General features: G+C 38.2%; 2 protein-coding genes across 2 annotated transcripts in view; both read right to left on the bottom strand.

Annotated features, from left to right (window-relative positions):
- Nucleotides 1-1,251: 1,251 nt before the first annotated feature.
- lrrcc1 (leucine rich repeat and coiled-coil centrosomal protein 1) lies at nucleotides 1,252-14,613 on the bottom strand. The gene is made up of 19 exons (XM_026375283.1): nucleotides 14,173-14,613; nucleotides 13,338-13,543; nucleotides 13,103-13,168; nucleotides 12,847-13,014; nucleotides 11,155-11,321; nucleotides 10,287-10,487; nucleotides 9,431-9,630; nucleotides 8,498-8,672; nucleotides 7,673-7,821; nucleotides 6,383-6,587; nucleotides 5,917-6,056; nucleotides 5,382-5,583; nucleotides 4,571-4,756; nucleotides 4,117-4,291; nucleotides 3,457-3,620; nucleotides 2,981-3,189; nucleotides 2,748-2,885; nucleotides 2,118-2,253; nucleotides 1,252-1,522 (listed from the first exon to the last, which is right to left on the bottom strand). The coding sequence occupies exons 1-19, from the start codon at nucleotides 14,214-14,216 to the stop codon at nucleotides 1,412-1,414; spliced, it is 3,042 nt and encodes a 1,013-aa protein (XP_026231068.1). The 5' UTR covers nucleotides 14,217-14,613; the 3' UTR covers nucleotides 1,252-1,411.
- A 1,778-nt stretch (nucleotides 14,614-16,391) lies between these two features.
- LOC113172177 (RNA-binding Raly-like protein) overlaps nucleotides 16,392-21,799 on the bottom strand; it is a 33,415-nt gene continuing 28,007 nt past the window's right edge. The window contains exons 5-9 of the mRNA XM_026375030.1: nucleotides 20,896-21,086; nucleotides 20,414-20,527; nucleotides 20,007-20,164; nucleotides 17,710-17,742; nucleotides 16,392-17,154 (exon numbers count right to left, since the gene is read on the bottom strand). Of these exons, the coding sequence (XP_026230815.1) occupies nucleotides 17,710-17,742; nucleotides 20,007-20,164; nucleotides 20,414-20,527; nucleotides 20,896-21,086 (496 nt within the window). The 3' untranslated portion in view covers nucleotides 16,392-17,154. The remainder of the gene's footprint in view (nucleotides 17,155-17,709; nucleotides 17,743-20,006; nucleotides 20,165-20,413; nucleotides 20,528-20,895; nucleotides 21,087-21,799) is intronic.

Below are 21,799 nucleotides of genomic sequence, written 5' to 3' on the forward strand. Positions count from 1 at the left end.
AACAAATGTGGACTAGACTTTCAGAAGGTTTTCACAGTGCTTAACCTTTTCCACATTGTGTGATGTGCATATATACAGTCTTACAAAAAATACCCCAAAGAAGTTTGTTTGAAATCTGCAAATATATTAAAAATAAAAATGAAAAAACTCACATGTACATAAGTATTCAGTCTTTGCTTAATACTTTGTTAAAGCACCTTTAGCACCAATTACAGCCTGTGTAAGTCTTGTTGAGTATGATGCTAAGAGTTTGGCACAACTATATTTACACAGTTTCTCCCATTCTTCTTTGCATTACCTCTCAAGCTCTATCAGGTTGGGTGGGGAGTCATGTTCAGATCTCTGCAGAGATGTTGAATTGACTACAAGTATGGGCTCTGGCTGGGCCACTCAAGGACATTCACAGAGTTGTCCCTTCAATCCTGCAGGAATTTTTCTGTACCTTTCCCATGATCTGTGCCTCTATACAATCCTGTCTCAGAGGTCTACTGGCCATTTCATGGATTTAGTAGCTTGGTTTGTGCTCTGACATGCACTGTTAACTTAGGTATCTCATACAGACAGGTATATACCTTTCCAAATCATGTCCAATAAACTGAATTTCCCACAGGTGGACTCCAAACAAGTTGTTGAAACATCTCAAGGATGACCAGTGAAAACAGAATGCACCAGAGCTCAATTTGGAGTGTCATGGCAAAGACTGAATAATTATCTACATATGCAAAGACAACAACAACAAAAAACAAACTTCTTTCACTCTGACATTATGGATATTGTTTTTAGAATTTTGAGGAAAATAATTAATTTAATCCATTTTGAAATAAGGCTATAACATAAAATGTGGAAAAAGTTACTTCAGGCATGTAGTTGCAGTCTTAATTAAGTACTGGATGTACTTGCATACTCCTACCACCTCTGCAGATTTGGCCTACTTTTGGAGAGCAATTTCCTTACTTCTGTTTACTATCTTGTCTAAACTGATGAAGGAATCCCTTTGTGTGTTTCTGGATTATTACACTGGAAATTTTTATTAAATTATTCAATCTAACTTCTGTGTTTTCATGAAAAGTCTTAGTAATAAATCAAGATTAAATAGATTCAGACTGTTGAAATGAAGTATATATATATATATATATATATATATATATATATATATATATATATATATATATGATGCTACTATGCACATAGTGGTAAATCTGTCCATTTTCTGTACTCACAATTTTGCAATGCATTTTTGTTACCTGTACTAAAAGGTAAACAAAAAGATGCCAGACAAAGCATTTATTAGATAAATCATAGTATAATAAAATAAAACTATAACATAATACAAAAGAACTAGTGAATTGTATTGTATTACAACAATAGGACTATCCCCAGTGATTTAGCTAACCAGGTCCCATTTTATGTGTTAAAAGTCTTTCAGTACACTTGTGAGACGTTTGATTTTCTCTTCCATGATTCTCTTGCTGGTTTCGGTCTCCTCCAGAAGTTGACGCATTTCTTCCTCCACTTCGAATACCTGAGGAAGACCCAACTTTTAAAAGATGTTTAAAAAATACTTGTTACCCTAATTCATACCTAAGTTATAAAATTCAAGAACTTTCGTGACTTGTTGGGTGCAATACAATCCCAATGTACTTAACGGTTGTAAGACAAGACACCGATCAACACAATAGAAGACTTATATATAAATATGATATTGTCAAAAACATTTACACTGCAGCTCTCCCTAAGTGTTTGCTCTGCTGCCTGTTACTAAAAAATTTGTTTATTTTTTTCTCAAATCCAGAATTTCAAGACCTGCTATATGACAATGATCTGCTACAGCACCTTGTTTATGCCAACTGCCAATGATGAGACATCATCATAGACAAATATCTCTCTATCTCCCATTATTCTGAATTATAAAACCAACAATACTTTGAGCAACTGGTTAGCAATGTTTGTGTGGCTGTCTCTCCTCCTACGAGTTCACCAGTAACCACTTTCAAACTTCTTTTGAGAAGTCAAAAAGTAGGTGAAGCATTAGAAAATCAAATCACTGTACAATATAGATAAATCCTAAAACTATACTGGGAGTGGACAAAAACAGGCTATTTTCAGATCAATTTTACCTTCTGATTTGCTTGTTCTATCTGTTTCTGCTTTTCATTAGCCAATCGTAGCAGCTCAGTCTGATGAGTAGCCTGGATAGACTCCAGCTGTCGGCGAAAAGCATCGTCCACGCAGTGTAGCTTCTCGACCGCTGCTCTGCAGAGGAAGCAACAACCAAGCTACATCAGGTGAGGCTTGCTGTTAAAACTGCTCTGGATACCGTAAGTGAATGAAAAATTAACTGAATTTATGATTTTCATGATCTGCCCCAATGTGATGTGATATTTAATACAATGTGGAATCTCCAGGGTTTCTAGCTTTTGGGTTTGTGAGAGATGGAACAAATAATTTTTGAGTGTACTGTATTTGGACTTCCTTTTCCAAATACAAAATTGTTTCTTTCCAATTGCATGTATTCCACCTCAAAGCTCCACTATTTAGCATATTTAACCAATTAGAAACACTTTAATTCTGTAGGCATGAGAGTTAATATTACGTCCATATGGTGTATACGATACACAAATATTCCTGGGCCACAAATGTGAACTAACAGCAGTGCAAAAGTTCTCTTAAGCTACTATATGCAGGCCTAGAATAACAACTGGGGTGTTCAAAAGAAAGATTTGCTCTCCTCTGATGTGGTAGCATACCTGTGTGCTTCTGTTGCTTTATCTCTTTCTTCCAGGAGCGAACGTTCCTTAGAATCAAAGTTCTCCTTCATGCGCTTTACCTGGCTCTCCAGCTGAGTGAGCAGTTCGGCCTTCTCCTGCCACTTTTTACTGGAATCTCTAAGCAAAGAGAAGCAGAGAGTGAAACAGTATTAATGTTTGATCATCACACTTGTGCCTTGAATAAAAAAATGATTCATGTCCCTATCTCTTGCCTGTAAACTTGTTTAACCTCCACAAGCTCTGCCTCTTTGTCCTCCAGCTGCTGTTTCAGCTCCTCCTTGCGCATGCTCAGATGCTCGAGACGCTCCTTCAGCCCAGCCTGCTGGGCTGTTTCCTCCTCCTGCTGCTGTTGGAATCTCTTCTGGGCCTGGACCGCCTCCTCACGTAGCCTGCGGATCTGATCGTCACGCTCCTGCAAGGCCTTACACCGCAGAAAGGTGGGAAGAAAGACAGGAAGACAAATTGCCTCAATGTAACTCAAGATAAAAACAGGATCAGACAAAAAGATACACACACACACACACACACACACACACACACACACACACACACACACACACACACACACACACACACACACACACACACACAAATATATATTTATATATATACATATACATATATGCTATGTGTACACGCACGCACACGGGCTCAAGGTAAATGACATAAACATAAAAGTTTGAAAAACCTCTTTCAGTTTGCGGATAGTCTCCGTCTGGTCATCAACAATTTTGGCTTTGATTTTAAGGGCATCATTGTCCCTCTCATTCTGTTTCTTCTGTGTCTCCAGCTCAGTGCTCAGAACTTCTATCCTGGCTTCTAGACGTCCACGATCCTGAGCCAAAGATACTCCTGAAGAGGAGAAATACATAGCAAGTAATAAAATAGATCAAGTCTCTCATAACATGTCAAACATTCATACAACCTTTTTTTATTATATGATCATTTCAATTTTCAGTCTTGTCGTGTTATTTTTAATATTTTAATGCAGGAATAAAATTCCCCAGGATTAAAAAGTACTATAAAAAATAACTTGTCCAGCTTTTCTTTCCTTTCTAAGCATGTGTGTTTCCCAAATAACCACCAGATGGCAGGCTTTACTTTATACAAATGAAGTAAAACCTACATATTGTATTAAGCCAATGAGCTGATGCCTTTATTTTCTCTCTAAAGTTAAATCTCCACATATAAAGAGTGACTCCTAGGCCAATGCATTACAGAGAAAACAGACTCAAAGGATGAACTGCACCAGTGTTGGTTAATAAACAACTAAAACTGGCTGTCAGTGTCTGCCATGGACTATGGGGCTTATTTAATATGGGCCTGTGCCCTCTTGGACCTCTCCCACCTTGCTGAGCGAGCTCCTGGCCCCAGATCCTCCTCTCTGCCCTGAGGCCGTCTATCACCGACTCCTGAGCTGTGAGCTGAGACAACAGTCGTGCCTTGTCTTTCTTGACCAACTCAAGCTGTAGACCAAGGCGCCGATCCTGCTCCACCTCTGCTTCCAAAGAATGCAGACGGCTCTGCCAGAGGGACAGACAGAGACAATATCAATGTTCAACAGCCATCTGTCAAGGCTGACAGATGGAAAGGCAGCTGGATCATTCAGTATTCATGATGTCTTGCAGAAGTCAGACTTGGGGAGACAAGTTTTGAAAAGGCAAAGCCTGTTGCCCAGAACTTGTCATTTCTACTCTATGTTATATATAGTATGAATTATCAAACCTGATCAGACAATCTTCTCTTAATGCACTTGGAGTGCTAGAGAAAAAAATCTCTCTGATCTCTCTGTGGTGCTGTACCTTCAGATCAGTGACAGCTTCTTTCTTGGCTTTGATGAGCTCAGATATGCGGTTCTTCTGTTCTTTGACCATGGCTGTGAGCTCCTGCACCAAGGAGCCAGACTTCTTCTCCCTTTGCTGAGACTGGACAAAGTTGGCCTTGAGCTCCATCAGCTCTGCAGTCATCTGATCATAAGCCTCCTTCAACTACAAAAAGGTAGTGGGGATGTGTAACTGAATGTGAATGAGACATACAGGATGTAACAGAGTGAAGGACACTGGTCCAACCATTAACTGACTTGGCAGTTTTATTAATCAATATCACATTTGAGTTCTGACAGGAGAGGTTTCAGAGTTACAGATTTCTTTTAAAGGTAACGGATGATGGTTTGGCTGACAATCTGTGTGTTATTCAGACTGTTCTCAGGCTCTAAAGGTGTAGAGAGTAGGAAATTGTGCTGAGGGTAGCAATCAAGAGTAAGATTACATTTTGTGCAGAGGCTGAATGAAATCTGTAACCCTAACAAGACAGTCCAGATTGATTCAAATCCAATCCTTTCCTTAAGCTTTCTTCCTGTGGCAATCACAGCCTACTTGTCCAGTGAAATGATCCAAATTCAATCTCTGCTTTCACCGCGAGGATGGCAAAAATCTCTAACTAAGTCTATTCAGATTGGGGTCAATTCCAGTTCAATCGTGTCACTTTTATCCATAGTATTCATTTATTCCCTTAACTGTACAGAGAATGTGGAGTTGTTCTCCTGAGTCTTTTGAGGACAATACTACAGTGATTACAGGACATCTCTACATCTGTTGTCATTTTTTAGCAAACCTCAGAGAAACGAGCAGCCTCAATAGTAAGTGCCATGCGGAACTCGTCCTCCAAAGCCGCGTACTGCTTCCTGCTATCTGCCAGTTTCTCCTGCAGCTCCACCTCCCTCTGGGCATGTCTCTCTTCCACTGATGCAACTTCTTTCGCCACTGCCCCACGGAAATCAACCCCACCAGGCTGCAACCGCAACTCAAGCTGTTTTCTGTAAAACAATACGAACAAGCAGAGTTGACTGGCTTTGTAAATAGGATACCACAGCCTGACACAAACAGGATGGTATTAACCAGCGAGGTTACGGTTGAGTGTGAGTCGAGGGTTCACCAAACGAAAAAGTGGCAGTTATTTGGCCAGTTTCTAAAATAAGTTTGCAAAAAGAAAAGGTTGAATTCCTTAAAACAACTATTACAGTTGATATTTAAATCTTTAGTTGTTGTTTATTAGTTTAAAACTTAAAACCAAATTATTTTTTTTTTACTTTAAATTACATCAAAAAGACTTCTCCCAGTGAGTTGGTATAAAATCCTCCAGATGATACCTGTGCTCTTGTTCCCTGGATGCGAGCAGTTCATGCAGTTGCTGCAGTTTGTCTTTGTGCTGGCCTACTGAGGCTCTCTGGATGTCCAACTCTCTTTTCAAAGCTGCTGCCTTGTTCTGCATCTCCTGGTATCGCTTCATCTGAAAATGGTCAGCACATATTTTATACCAGCCTCTCACCCTGAAAAAAATCCCTGCTGAATAATTCCATCTTTATTATTAAAGTTTATTCACTCTGCAGACTGGATCACTGAACTACTAACACTTGTGTTATCACATTGATAGAGACATAGGGAGTGAACATCTCCAGTGGTACATAAAATATATTGTGTAGAAGAAACAACACAATGTGTTTTTATTGCTATGCATGTTAATTTGATTCAATTGACTTAAATAACCAGACTAAATGTTCAGTATCTGTATCAAAACGGTGATAAAATTATTCTCAAGTAAACCAGCTACTGCACCTCTTCAGCCTGCTGGCGAGCCCTGAGGGCCTCTCCATGGGAGATGCTTTCCTCCAGTCGATGGAGAGCAGTCTTGTGTTGTTCTTCACTGCTGCGGACCTGCTCCAGCTGCTGGGTTAAGGACTGACATCTACCCTCCAGCTCCTCAACACGAGTCTGCATTTCAGAGCGCCCCGATCGCTCCTTTAGCAACAGTTCTTTCAGTCTGCATAAGATGAACAGCATGATGAAATTGTGCAAGAGCAGCAGGAGTTATAAAACCCACTATTTTTACTCTATATGGAAACTAATACAGGCAACTACTACCAATTTTGTGACGCCCTTGACTGTCCTCTGTGTTTTCTTTCTGTGTTAAAATTATGATAGCTTGTGAAATTGAAGAAATCTAATATTACAGCATAGTCAACATTTTACCTCAGGAGATGGAAAATGGAAATATAGTGAAAATTGAAATATAAAAAACAATTATACAAAAGTGTACTCTGGTGAAAAAGTCAAGAGGAAAAAAAGGCTTGGCGACCCACAGTACAGGAAAGAAATTATAAAACCTTATAGAAATATATAGAAATAAAACCTTATATACAGTAGTTTCCTCATGTTTCCTCAAATGTGGCATGATGAGTAATTTCTCTCCTAATGACTGAAACTATCAACAGTAACAGCCATGCTCAGTGTCATTACAAAGTGGCAGTTAAGATTAATTCATGTAATACTATTGACATGCGCTTGTCACCAGGCTTCTAATTATAACCATAATGCAGATTTATCTGAGCAGGGTGGGATAAAACAAGGACGGCGCACAAAGTAGCTGTAACTGGCTCTCAGGCTCTGCACAGTGCAGAAAAATATTTAATTATGGATAATTATGGCTTCTGGAATTTAAATATAAGGCAAATGAGCGGGATGGGTGTGTAGGTTAATTATCTTTTTGTACTAAATGGCTTTATTATCACAGACAACTGCAGGCACACTTTATCTGGGTATCTGGAGCCAAAAATGTGAGGGTGATTTTGTAATAGGCTATGGGACAATGATGAGCAATTTTAATGGTGGAATAGATACTCATTGTTCAAGAATGAGACAGGCAGCAGGCCCTGCTCTCAGGAGAGCCAATACAAAAAATGAAGAGGGTAGAAATGGATGGGAATCCATTATGCAGTTGACAACTAAAATCCATAGAGACTAGTTCACTTATTTCTTTTCATCATATCTACTTCAGCGCTGCTGCACCAATTCACATGGAAATTTGTGTGTACAGTGCATATATGTGCATCTGTATTTTCTTCTTACCTGTCTGTGGTGTGCAGAGCCATGCTCTGGAGATCTTTTTCCTCACTGACCTTCGTCTGCAGGCACTTTAGCTCCTCTGTAAGCTTCCTAACAGCCTGCTCAGCTTTCCAGCGCCTCTCCCTTTCCTGGTCACGCTCCTCCACAATTGTCTGAGCCACACAGATGCACAAAAACACAAATAAATGAAAACAACTGGTACTACTTTGGCTTCAAGGTGGATTTCTATTACATAGTGAGGGGAGAAGACTGGAGTTAAATATAACAAGAAAAATTGTGGCTGGTCTATTAATTATTAATGAAAATAGGCTATTTCTGTGTATTCACACTTTAAATTTTTATATATGTATTTTTCACCCTTCAGTGTGACACAAAGAATTAACTTTAAAAAAAAAAAAAGACGTTGTTTTATTTATGTCTTCTAAACCATGCAACTTAAAAATTTTTTTTTCCAAGAGGGATATTTCATTTATTGTTGACTTAAATAACTACAAAGATTGTGGATATTTCTGAGTTGAGTCATTTGATCATTGAAACTGCAATCTGCGTGGTTTAGTCTGTTTTTTTAGGTTACTGACAAGAGTTATCTTATAAATGATAAAACACAAATGTGTTTATGCTGTTGCCTTTTTGTTTTGTACTTGTTTGGGTATTGTATCTATTATGCTGTTTTTGTATGTACTTGTATAAGTATAATAGAAAAGTAAAAAGAAACAAAGAAAAGAAGCTTTTACAGAGGATGTCTACTTTCCACTGTTAACCTTTTTATAATACATATATTCCTTAAAAATAGAAGAAGAAATGAAGGTGACCTATCCAGTCCTGTACCCTGTAGGTTTCTTCTTCCTCTGTGGACTTTGTTTTCACATTGCCTGAAGCCTTAGCACCTCTCTGAGGTCTCGTTCTCGTTGGCCCCACTGTGTCTACAATTCCTTCACTGCCAGCCTTCCTCCTGGGCCCCACAGCAGACTTTGAACTCTTCTGTTTATGATTCTCCTGATCGCTGCACATAAAACAAATCACGGATATTGAACTGGCTGTAAAATTGATTATAAACAGCCCTCAAGTGAATGTCTGGCTCAATAAAGGGCAAAGTAGATGCCTTGCTCACTTTTACAGGTAAGCAAAGTTTGCACAACTTTTAGTTGAATTTTGAGCTATTTTTTTCAATCACCTTGCTCTTGATGAGGACAGTTGGGAACTTAAGTTAAATTACTGAAGCTTAAGCACATGTCATCAGTGCCTGATGAAGTAAGATGAGGGTGTAGACCACAGAAGCATGGTCGTTAATCATGGGAGTGAGATGCCATTTGTAATTTGTTAGAGAGAAGAGGAAAGTTAACATGGCTCAATGAAGAAAATATCAACCCCTTTCAGCTGAGAATGTAAAGAATTTGCTCCATCATTAAGATACCTGATGATATTAAGTTGATGTATGTTAAATATTCATTGTTGCGTATTGTGTTTGACTATTATGGATGCAGAATTTGTTGATTATACAAAAACATAAACATTTCTATGTCAGAAAACTTAGACAAGAGTGATTAATGTGAATATAATTACTGAAATGTAGACTCCCTGATTCTGTTACAGTGCCCAACAGTGCTTTAAATGTCTTAACATGGTTGAGTTTCAAAACATGAGCAGACAAGAAAATCAGGAATTATACATTTAGACAGGATGGCACAACAAGTTATTTTCACAACAGAGTAATTAATGTGGCAGCTGAACCATCTTTTTTGTGCTGAGATATGCAGGCACCTGTCTGATCTCCTGCTCTTAGCCTCCTTGGTGGTCATCCTCATTGTTATGCTGCTACGATGTTTGGGGATCCTGGTTCGCCTTCTGTTCTCTTTCCCACTATCACACTCACTCTCTGACGTGCGGTCTACGTCCCTCTTGGCTTTTTGTACTGTCACCACAGAATGAGCAGAGGGACTGCATTTGGCACCTGCAGGGACCTGGGCAAATGTTGCAGAAATACTATCATATCAGAGGGAATAAAGTAAATATTTAACAGACTACATATGTGAAAAGATACAAACTAAATATTAGATGAATAAGACATATACAGCAGTACATATTTAAACATAATTCCAATAAATAATACATTAATCCAACCTAGAATGTACTTTAGAGACACAGCAGCAACACAGCACCAACATGGATTGGTATGTATGTAACCTTGTGTATGTAATTCAAATATAAAAAATATTTGTGGTATTAAAACAGAGAGACAAGTCTGGAAATGATAAATTAAGAGGCCCCAGTATGCATCTGTAGTGAACCCGTTGGAAGCACTTGTTAATATTCTTGAGTTAGATGAAGATCATCTCACGTTTTATGACAAATTAATGCAGAAAACCATTACATTCCTAGGGATTCACATACTTTTTCTTGCCACTGTATGTTATATGAAATGTGATGCTAAAATACAGCCATGCTTACAGCATGTAATCTACAGCATGTTTTTAAATGAGTATTCTTATCCATGCAGGCATAATGCTATTGGTTGTAACAATATTATAATATAACAAGAAATACATCTTTTCACCTAATGTACACAAGCAGTTCTTAATATGTGAGTTAGGGGCTTTCAGTTGAGTTAAATAGGCACCTGCTGAATGAGCTGAGACACCTGGTTCTCCAGCTTCCTGATGCGCTCTTCATTATTAGGGTCTGCAACAATGGAACAAGCTGGCTGGGAGCGATCTGGTTGTGTGACTGGATCTGTGACTGTTTCAGAGACAACTCGCTGACGAAACTGGGTCAGCACCTCATCAATACGTGGCGTGTTGAGAGCTCCATCTCCTTTAACCTGAAATAGAAACTTAACATGTACTTGTTGCACTTGATTAAGAACCTGGTCTTATATCAGGGCTCCTGCTGCGGTGGAGTGTAACGCAACCGCAGCAGGAGCTTGTTTGGGAGAAAACCTGATGGAAGTGGTCAGTGCAGTAAATGGAGTAATTTATTGTTAACATGATCAGATTCAGTAGCTCTCACTATTCTGATTTCAATCTGTTAAATTACGTAATATTCCAGCAATTCCGTGTCCACAGAAAATCTGCTATTTCCAACAGCTACTTTGATGACAGGGTGACATAGCAGCTCAATGATCATCACTGTCACCTCACAGCAAGATGGAAGTAATTAAGTCTTCTAATCTAACACTGCCCTTTTTTCTCTTAGCACTTTTGGAAAGTGAGAGGACAGGCTCTGCTCATAACACTTTTTTTCCTGCATGTGTGAATGAATTTTCAAAAACCAAATACACGGATGTTATAAACAAAGTTGGATTAAGTAATAATTCAGTTATTTTAGATACAAAATATCTTATCCACTAACTTGGTTAAATAAACTGTCAATAAAAAAAACACTAGAATAAGAAAATTACATTAATTATTGTTATACATATTTATGAACATACATAATATAATAATTAGTATTTAATTAATGACTGCTGGCTTAGAATAATAAATTACCACTTCATTGTGACTAGTATCTGAGGAGAGCAGGAGGTCCACATAGTCCTCAAGACCAGGGATATCACAGAGACTACCACGACCTGGATGTGATAGATTTCCCAGACGGTCCAGACCATCCAGAACAGAAATCTGTGGTAATGACTGCATAACCATGTCCCAGCAACCTGCAGCACAACAAACACACACATGCAGCCTGTGTGACTGTGCACAAACACCATTATTCAATCCAGGCACATTAGTGGCACATATGACCCAACCTCATGTGTGATGGTGGTTATGTTACAATAACATAAAATCAGATAATGCATAATTATTTAAAGTAATGACCTATCTTCTGTGTGTGCTATCCTATTTTGTATTATTGATTCAGCTCACTTAAGGAGAAGTGAGCACTGTTAATCTAAGTGTAGCTAAACATATCTATTGACATACATGGTTGTAAAAAATGTAAGACTTATGTCCTCAGGGACTTGAGGAGTAGTTGCTCTAAACAACTACTGCAGCAAATGGATCGCGGAAAAGACAATATCAAGAATGGGTGCACAGCATAACTGCAAGATGTTTTACATTTATATAACTCGTCAATCCAATTATGAAGAGACACGGACGTAAGATGCATAGAGATAAGCGGGACAAAGTCAATACTATCGGTGGCTGTCATTTTAACTACTTTAAGTTATGTGCCAAAATCTAATTATGCTCTGGATTAGTGAATCATTCATCAAAAGCAGGGAGAGAAAAAAATAACTGCTGTCATAACACATGACAGCAACATGTAAAATATTTCTTTAACCCTGACACGTGAAACTAATGAAGCCCAAATATAAATCCTATTTTCACGGGGTTTATAGTGTTTAAACTAGAGAAGCAGATATTTGTGTTGCAGCTAAAATAAATTACATCACACTGAGAAGTATTTCTAATATGTAGTCTAAGTTGATCAATATACTGTAAATATGGTGGATAGAATAGAGAGAATAGTAAAATATAAAACCTGTATAAGTTGAATCAGCCTGTCTATATAAATGTTCAACAAAAAACTGAACATTACTGTCTTCATAAAGGTCAGATTTCTTGTAGGACTCTTGTGTAACATATCTTTAGATGATTTTGTCCAATGCAACTTATAATTACAGTATTCAGAGTAATGTCATCATAAACTAGAAATACATGTCTCCCAAAGGACGAAATACTGAGTATACAGAACGTTTCTTGTTTATATTTGTCTTCTTTTGTTAGGAATTGGGGCTGAGTAAGTAGGTATGTGTTTTTGGTGGGTTTTAACAATTATTTCATTATGATTCTGTGGATCTGCTCCTAATATATCTGAATTATCATTTGCATATACAAATAGCAGAAGATGCCTGTTATAAATTCTCAATCAGCAAACTGATATCAACCAATATCTTGCTTTGTTGACCAGCAATTTATGTTCATGTTTAACAAAGAAAATCATGGAGTCATCCAATTTTGGGAAACATTTTGCTTAAACTGACTATACAGTGGCAAGAAATGGTTTGTGAACCTTTTGTTTTTGTTTTTCTGCATGAATTTGTGATAAAATGTGATCTGATGTTTATCTAAGTCAAGAGTATTAACAAATATATCTGTAAAAAAATGTTTTCTTTAGATATACTGAACATAAGACCAGTTACAAAAGTACTTAAAAATAACATTGTCATTTCTTACCTGGTGACCTACAGACAGGGTTGTCTCTGCCATTCTGGCTCAAAGTGACCTCTTTTAAACCTTGCAATCCGAGCAGGCACTGCAGAAGGTGATCAATACTGTCCAGGTGGTTGCCATGGAGACTGAGGTGCTTTAGTTTGTACTCATTGCCATGAAGATACAATAAGCCTAATGAGGACATCGGGGATAAACAGCATTGACGTGCCAGTTACTTGTTAGTGTTTTAATTTGGGTGTCGAAATCGTATTTAACTCACCGGTGAGATTATTTATCTGATTGTAGGACAAGTTTAATCTTGTTAGGTTCACAAGGCCATTCAGTCCTGTGGCACAGAGAGGAGACATTAAAAACAGAGGGATTTTACAGCTCATAAAGCAGTGACAATCATGTCGGAGTAAACACAAGCGCCAGTAATGAATAATTATTACTCGCACTACTCTCTTAAAACTGAAACCTTTATTGACCAACTAAAATAGAGACTAAAAACTTACCTTCAACCTTAGTAATTAAGTTGCAGGATAAATTTAAGGTCCTCAGGGAAGTGAGGGAACTTAAACCCTCGATCTTAGAAATAGAATTAGAGGACAGGTCTAAGTGCCGCAGGTGCCAAGCTGAGGTCAGGCCCTCGATCCTCTGGATGTGGTTGCAGTGCAGATTGAGAGATGTTATAGTGGGGCCGAGGTGGACATCCAGCAAACTAGACAAAGGGTGAAGCAACAGTTTTCACTGAAGATGTTTAATCACTTACACCTACAACTGGTATTAATATAGTCATCAGGAGGAATTTAACTGGGTACATTTTCTTCAGCACTGCAAAAGTTTTGTGATATTTTATAGTATTTTATATTATATTATATTATATTATACTTATATATTATATTATACTTTCCTACCATATATTTCACAGGAAAACATTTTCTCTAATAGCGGTTATTAGTTTCTATTATTCAAACTGAACTTTCACAAACAAAGCCTGCAATAAGTTCATAAAATATCATGCACTGCTATAGATCATTATACCATAGTTAATTAACGCTAACCTTTGACAAGCCACAACATTAGCTTTAATGCTTAAACTTTAATGTATCCGTCAAAATAACACAACAATTGCTGTTAAGTTGGGCTTAGGGTCAGACGTATAATACGTTTGAATATTTCCTTAGGCACTAGGTATTTAACGCCATATATTGGTAAAAGTACTCCTTGTATTTGTAATGCAGTACTTTTAAAGTATGGTAACATTAGTTAGGTACCCAATGACCTAAGGGGATCTAAATATAATAACTTATTGTGTAAACTGTCGGATAAACATAATAAATAAGTTACCTTGTTATCTTCTTGTCAATGAGATTCAGCTCCTTGTCTCCCATAACGACGACATAACGTCACAGCTAACTTTTAGTTTCCCGTGTCTTCGGTTTATATAACGATTAAACGAGTCAGCTAACTTAGCACAACAAGCCACACATGACTGCTTCCATATTAAACTTAATGTGAAGAGCATTTGTCATAAATTACGTTCATTATGCAAATCTTTCACCTAGCTAAGTTAACGTTAACAGGCTAGCAAAAGTTAAGTAGCGATCGAGCTTAAAGGAGGCCAATCTGATCGTATTCGTCTTCAAATCACAGTTTCACCTGCTGGAACTGCTAACAAGCATAGCGTTATATTTTCTTATTATCAAAAACAGCACTTTTAAATAGTTAAAACACTTGCTGATGCTGTTTTTAGCCTCTGTCGAGTTGAACTAGCCGCTTCTGGACCAGACTTCCTGTTTACATGACGTTGTTAACGGCAACATCCGGGATACGGAAAACTTCAACTTCTCTGTCTTTATTTCTTTATTTTATTATTTTATTATTCTTTATTTTATTATTTTATTATTCTTTATTTATTTTTTATCAACTTTAAAGAAGTGCATGTTGCTCCAAATGGGATTAAAAATTTTGATTGGAAAATTAAAATGAAGAGACAATTTCCGGGGTAACACAGGTAAATACTGTATATCCACCATAAATAACAAAGATGATGATGATAGAAGACAATGTGTAATTTTGAAATTATTTATTCATGCAAATAAATTAAATATACATGTCTGCTTTAGTGCTTCTTTTCCTAACATATAATTCATGAATGTGTTACATGATAATTAGTCTTTGACTTACAGGCCTGTGAAACAATGCTTTCTGCAAATCACAGATGTATTATAAAGATCCCGACCCCTATTACACCTCCAGGTAATTCCTCCAGCACCTACACAGGCTGGTGATTGATTCAGTTCATCTCACACTCAACACTGACCATATTAGTGGAGCTGCATGACTGATCATCACTCACTGGCCGCTAGCCAGCGTTGATAGAACCAATTATACCTGCAACCCAGCCAGTGGCCCTCCTTAACCTGTGAAAATGATGATCTGGTGCTGATGAAGTGAGTGAATTAAAAATACCATCTGTTGCTGCCTCACTAACACTTATCAGCTGCAGATTTCAAGGGCACTGTATTGAAAAAAAAAAAAAGATGAATATTCGCATAACCAATTAGAGTGTAGGGCTAATTTATAGGAATACTATAATTCAACTGGAGTGCAGAATATGTGCACTTAACACCACACTGTGCCTTTATTTTCACCTTGCTACTGTTATTTGTTTTGTGGGAAAAGTTACACAGAAGTCAAACTTTTATTTGAGTCAGTCAGTTTGCAAAGTGAATTTATTATGAGCCTACAGTAGGGGTAGCCAACTCTGGTCCACAAGAACAACAGCCCAGCTTCAGGGCACACCAGATCCAGGTAATCAGCAGTGTTTAGGGCAGAGATAGATGGAAAACAAGCAGGACAGTGGCTCTAGAGGGCAATGGTTGGTCACCCACAACCTTCGCCTATGACATACAGCCATCGTAATTGCTCTGTAATGCTGTACTTTGCTTCAAGATAAATGTGAACATTAGAAAGCTAATGTGTTAACAAAGGCAATGCTAACATGATGGTATGAAGGGAGGCTATGGTTTACATGTGATAAAAGCATTTAATGTATGATTCCAGAGGATCATCACAGTATAATTATAATCCAAAGGTCAGCAATATCACTATGTCTGCAGTGGTAAGACGTATTTAGATATTTTTCTTAAAAGTACAAATAACCCATTGGTAAAACTGATATTCCATTATCAATAAAGTTCCTAGCTTGAAAATAGTACTAAAAGCTACAATATACAATTTAAGCTGAAAGTGGCACAATACTTGGTATGATAATTATTTTTATAATGAATAAAGATGCTGAATACAATAGTAAATGATAAATTAATAAATAAACCAACAGGCTGAAGCTGCTCTGGAGGCACACATGGCTACAAACGGTGAATCAGATATTTTATTAAAAAATAAAGAATAAAAAGATAGTTGAAGTTGTTTTGCAAGTCTTAAATGAAAATAAAGTTTTTGTACTGAGCAGAAAACCCCACAGAAACAGTCTGCATGTTTTTTACTTTTCTATTGTATGTGAAAATGAAAGTCACGGCGTTCAGGGAGTTATTTTTGGGGAAGAACGGCTTTATTTCAAAAACTGTTATCATCCATAGCTGTACAACAGATGCAATGAATACAAATGACCCATAATAGCCACATTTCTAACATGCTGATAGTAAAAATAGTCTTATTTTCTTTACCATAAACAGAATGTAAACAGAATTTTAAAATGCATCTTATCGTGTACAGGAAATGGCATAAATAAAATGCATACAATACTGTGTGGAGTCACTGAATAATTACATCCTGTACATTTCAGCAAAAGGTACAAATAAAGTAAATCACATAAATATCAAGTGTTAAACTAAACGTGTTCCTCATACATTCATATTTAGCTCTCTGCCAGCGTCATGGCTCGTCACAGTTTTCAATGCACAGAAACAAAACAAACATACATTTGCAGCACAACAAAGGAGGGTGTTTCATGGTTCATCTGATTGATCACGTAACTGTATTTTTATGCACAATACAGACCATAATATATAAAGCACACAATATACTGTATTGTCCTTATTTTTCAGAAAGGCAATCCGTTTTGAAGAGAACCTAATGACCTCTTTGCAGTGGTCTGGAGAATATTCATATATTGCATTTTGATGAAGTGCGTGTCAGGAGTGTCATGTTCTAATGAGGCAAACAAGCAACAAACATGTTTGAAAAACTCTTCCTCCTGCTGTCTGTCACTCCTCTCCTTGCTTTCATTTAATTTGCTTCTTGATTAAGAAGGTTTGCTGGTATCTGTTCTCCAAACGTCTTGCACTGTAGCTTTCTTTCTCCCAACTTGAAAAAGAAAAGGGGAGGATAAAAAATAGACAGAAGGCAGTGAAAATTATTTCTAATTGTCAGATTGTTTCACCTGAAAACACAGCGGAGGCGTGAGAACTGTGACTAACATTAAGATAAGCTAATGCTAAGAGTTCTTGATATGACCTGCAACCATGGAGACTTTCACCTAAGGACAAACAGTTCATTATGCCATCAACAATCTACCATGTTCAAAGCAGGTAAAAAAGATTTCCATTATCGGGCCCTTGAAGACTGCAGGGAGGAAATGTCAGCCACAAAGCAAATTAAATCCCATAGCTATTTGTTCACACAAAGAAAATCATGGGAGATTTAAATGTCGTTTGATGAAAAGTACGGATGAGACAGAATCCTATCTCTACGGCTGTTCAGACAGTCATCAGTGATAACTGCAAAGAAGATACCTTTCCTCACTCTCCCCGATGGACGGAGTGACAGGAAATAGAAGAGAACTGGGTGGAGGATGAAACTGGATGGTGGCGAGCACTGCACAGTGGTTGGTTTGTACAAAGTAGTAGATTAGGAACTTACTCAGTTGTCGATGTCCGATATGTGATTCTCTATCTGCAAAAAAGGGAAAAATCATGTTAATGGTAGATAGTGTAGATTAATTCGTACAGAAGTAGCATATGTAGACTAGTATCCTGTAACTAATTATTTGTCAATGCATAAAAAAGGCAAATAGAAAAAAGAAAAAGTAAATAATAGATGTGTCTTTATTAACATGTACATTTATTTCATGTGCTGTTACAAAAAAGCTAAGAAAAATATGTTAGATATGGATATAAGGAAACCTGCCTGTTAGCTCAGAATTAGAATTAGCTGTCAGCTCCAGCAATCTGGTCAAAGTTAGAGGACGCTCAGTCTTTGAGAAGCTCCATTCAGGGAAAAGACTGAGAGCAATAAAGACCTCCACCAGCAGACACAGGAGCAGATCCTTTCCAGAAGCATGAGTCTGACCCAAACCAGACTGAATCCCACCTCCACTGTCATATCATCAACTGCAATTAGCTGTTACACTGCCCTCATTAATCCCTGCACTGACACTTTGAATTACTATTCCATGTGTCCATCCTACCTGCCCATGTGATACTGTACCAAATCTTAGTTCATACTTAGTTTACCTCATTCCCTTCTTCACTGCACTCCACTCCAGATTTCATGGCACTATAGCCTAACTTATCTGTCTATTTAAATAGCTGTAAACATTTGTTCTGTTTGATTCATTCATATTCTCTGACAAAGTTTTTCACTGAAACCACAGGAAGAAACTCCAGTTTTAAGATCAGACTGTGTTTTGAAGGCTGCTCAATGAATACTGTAAGTCTCTGTGTTGGATTTTTGTGACAGGTGACAGATAACTGAGGAGCAGACTGATGGCTTTGGATGGAACATGTACAGTATACAGTATAGTCTTGTTATGTTTAGAGAAAAATTTATCTTTGGTACTCTTATCTTTCATGATCCAGTATGTCTGATTAATAGTAGTATATTTGTTAAATCTCACACACTTTGTAAAGCTCTGCCTGTTTACAGTCATCTCTAATGGGCTTTTGCATTAATTTAGCACATGTGACATACAGTATATCCAGAATAAACTCTTAACTTGTGCATCGGATTTATTCTTTATGCTAATGTAAAGTGTGTCAGCAGGCTTTTGTGACTGATGGAATTTAGATATACATCAGTCATAATTCTGCACAATTCAGGTTTCCAGGTAGAGCCATGGTTTCATCTGTCTGTGGAAGGTGAACGGAGGCAGAACTGTTTTTACTCCCACTTCACAGCTCCAAGGTCATGATTTTGAACCCACCCGCTACTGTAGCTGTGGCTTCTCTGTGTGGAGTTTGCATATTCTCCACATGCTTGTGAGTGTTTCCACCCACAGACCAAAGACGCACAGTGAGGTTAATTGGTGACTCTAAACCGCCCCTGGTGTGAATGTGAGCGTGAATAGTTGTCTCTCTGTGTTAGCTCTGTGGCAGACTGGCAATCTGTCCAGAGGCTGCCCTGCCTCTTCCAAAGTGACAGCTACAGTAGGATTGGCTGCAATACCACCTGCAACCCCTAATAGGATAAGCAGTTTAGATAAAGGATGGATAAATGGCTTCTTGTAGCATAGCATTCGTTTACCGTTCCATGGTCAGGACAATAGTTGGTGCTTCAGATTTATTCCACTGAAGAGCAGCTTTGTATCCTATCAGTCTGATAAACTATATGTCCATCAGAGTCTGTCCAACTAATGAGCAGGGACAGTCAATGAATCAAAATACCATTTTAGCAGTATTGACTGTGTTAATAGTACTGACAAATCCTGCTCCGCACAGCCCTAGAAAAATTGAAGCACCACATATGTATTAATCCACCACTGAAAATAGTCCCCAATTATATAGGATTTATCCCTGTTTGCTAAAAACTACCAAGAACTCAGATAAGGAGTCTCAGGGAGGGAAGGCAGGTCAAAGAGTATGAGGAGACAGATTGACTGCTGAAAAGTTCTAGTAAATAAAAAACACATTACAACATGTTTCTGTTTAGCATTAGTGCAAGAACTAACAAATGTTATTTTGATTTAATCTTGTAAAATGAGCACATGCAATGAGATGTACGGCCAAACAACACAGCCACAAACACAGTCTCAAGGGTGATTCTACAAGTGCATTAATGGAAATGCAGAGAGTAAATTTTAGAGACACAAAAACACACTCAAACAAACACACTGTGAACACATTATCCACATGATCCTTGCATCCACATCAGAGACAGGAGAACTCAGTCACCCCACCCACTCCTCGTAGAGACTGTAAATGGCTACTTGGCCTTCTCACCATGTCGCTGGTGCCTTCATCTTCAAAGTCGTCTTCCCCGCCGTCCGTCATCTCCCCCGCCTCCACCTCGGCTGTCGCCTCCACTTCCTCTCCACCAGAGTGGTCTGCTGCATCACCATGGAGACACTCACACACCTCCTCTTGTTTCCTCTGCATCTCTGGCAAAACAGAGATGGAGAAAGACTGGCAGTTAACACAAAAGATTTATTAAATTGATCTTTATTTCAGACAAGCCACTCAATAAACCTTCAATATTTTCTTTATCACTTTGCCCCCTCTCCTTAAAGTGTGCGTGCCTTTTATTTCAACGCCTAGTAAACAGTCTCTGTCTCTTTCCTATGTATATGTACCTGCAGTACATACTTATCCAGCAGACAGGTCCTCTCCTCCCTGCTGTCAAATCTTACCAGTGTCAGAACGATGTTGCCTCTCAATCTTCTCCAGCCTTCCCAGCAGTGAGTCAATCTTGGTCTTAATCTGCGACAGCTCCTTTTTGATTGTTAGGAGCTGGTCTGTCTTGACTGTGAGGATACAATAATAAAGTAAAGAATCAGAATTAAGTTTGACAAGGAGTCAACACAACAGCAGCAGCTATTGCACTGCACTGCTCCCACACATCACTAACTGACAAGTTCACTGCCAGAAATGTGTCTGAGGCACCATCAGTGAAAGGGCACGGAGCTGGAAGCCAAAGTTTATGATATTTGGGAAGAATCCCGATTTAGCATCAGTCTGTAGAGTACGAGCAGTGCAAGATAAACAGTTACAACCTTGAGATTATTGTTGTAGTTCTTTTTGTAGAAACTGCTTTGGTTCTTGCTGCAACATCTTCAAAAAACATTTCAGAAAATCTAAAAAAAGTGAATTAGATTAACTAAAGAGAACATACGTTTCGGGCCTGCAATGGAAGAGCTGACATTTAGCGCCCGAGAGGAGGATGAGGAGGAGGAGGAAGAAGAACAGGCTCTGGCTGGAAAGGAGGACTTGTTTCTGCGTGTAGACGGGACAATAAGCCGTGAACGTTTGACGGGGATCACAGCCCGGGTTGGGGGAACGACACGACCGTGGTACTCAAAGAGTCTGAAGAGACATGAAAAATAGTTGCAGCAAACAACAGAAAAGATACGGAAGTGATGAAAAACACACTTTTTAAAGAAGGAGGGAGAGGTATGTCTGGATTTATTACAAGCACTGAAAAGCAAAGTGTGTTATTTTTCTTGCGGTCTCTGGATGTTGTTATTCGAGCAACAAGAGCCACTTACAAAGCACCTAATAGACGTGCTGCAAAAGATGTCTGAACGATGGTGGTACATATTGAACAATGCCACAGCCGTTCAATCAAATCCTGTTCCCCATTGCCTATGACATATCAAATTGCCAAAATAGCAATAATGACTCAAAGCTGAAGGATTCAACTCTCAGGGATATTGCAAAGTAGGGGAAGTAAACAAACCAATGAAAATGTCAGAAGGAAGATACATTCTCTTCCTTGCCGGCGCAAATGACCAGCCGGGGGACTATCTGACATTCACTACTCGCCTATGCGGATAAAAGCATCATTAGTAAGCCCAACGGAGAGGAATAAAAACCTCCCCAATATGACATTCATTATGCCTATGATAATGTAGTTACTTTGCCTCAGATGGAAATGGGCTATTCTGTTCAAACCTCATCTTTATCTAAATAGCTGACTTGGAAGAGGGAAGAAAGAAGGGTTTACACCGAAGGGCAAAATATCAGGAAACGGGGACTTGCAAATTATTTGAAAAGTTAAAAAGGACAAAGTGCAGCCT

Source organism: Anabas testudineus, chromosome 17, assembly GCF_900324465.2.
Source record: "Anabas testudineus chromosome 17, fAnaTes1.2, whole genome shotgun sequence".
Taxonomy (NCBI): domain Eukaryota; kingdom Metazoa; phylum Chordata; class Actinopteri; order Anabantiformes; family Anabantidae; genus Anabas; species Anabas testudineus.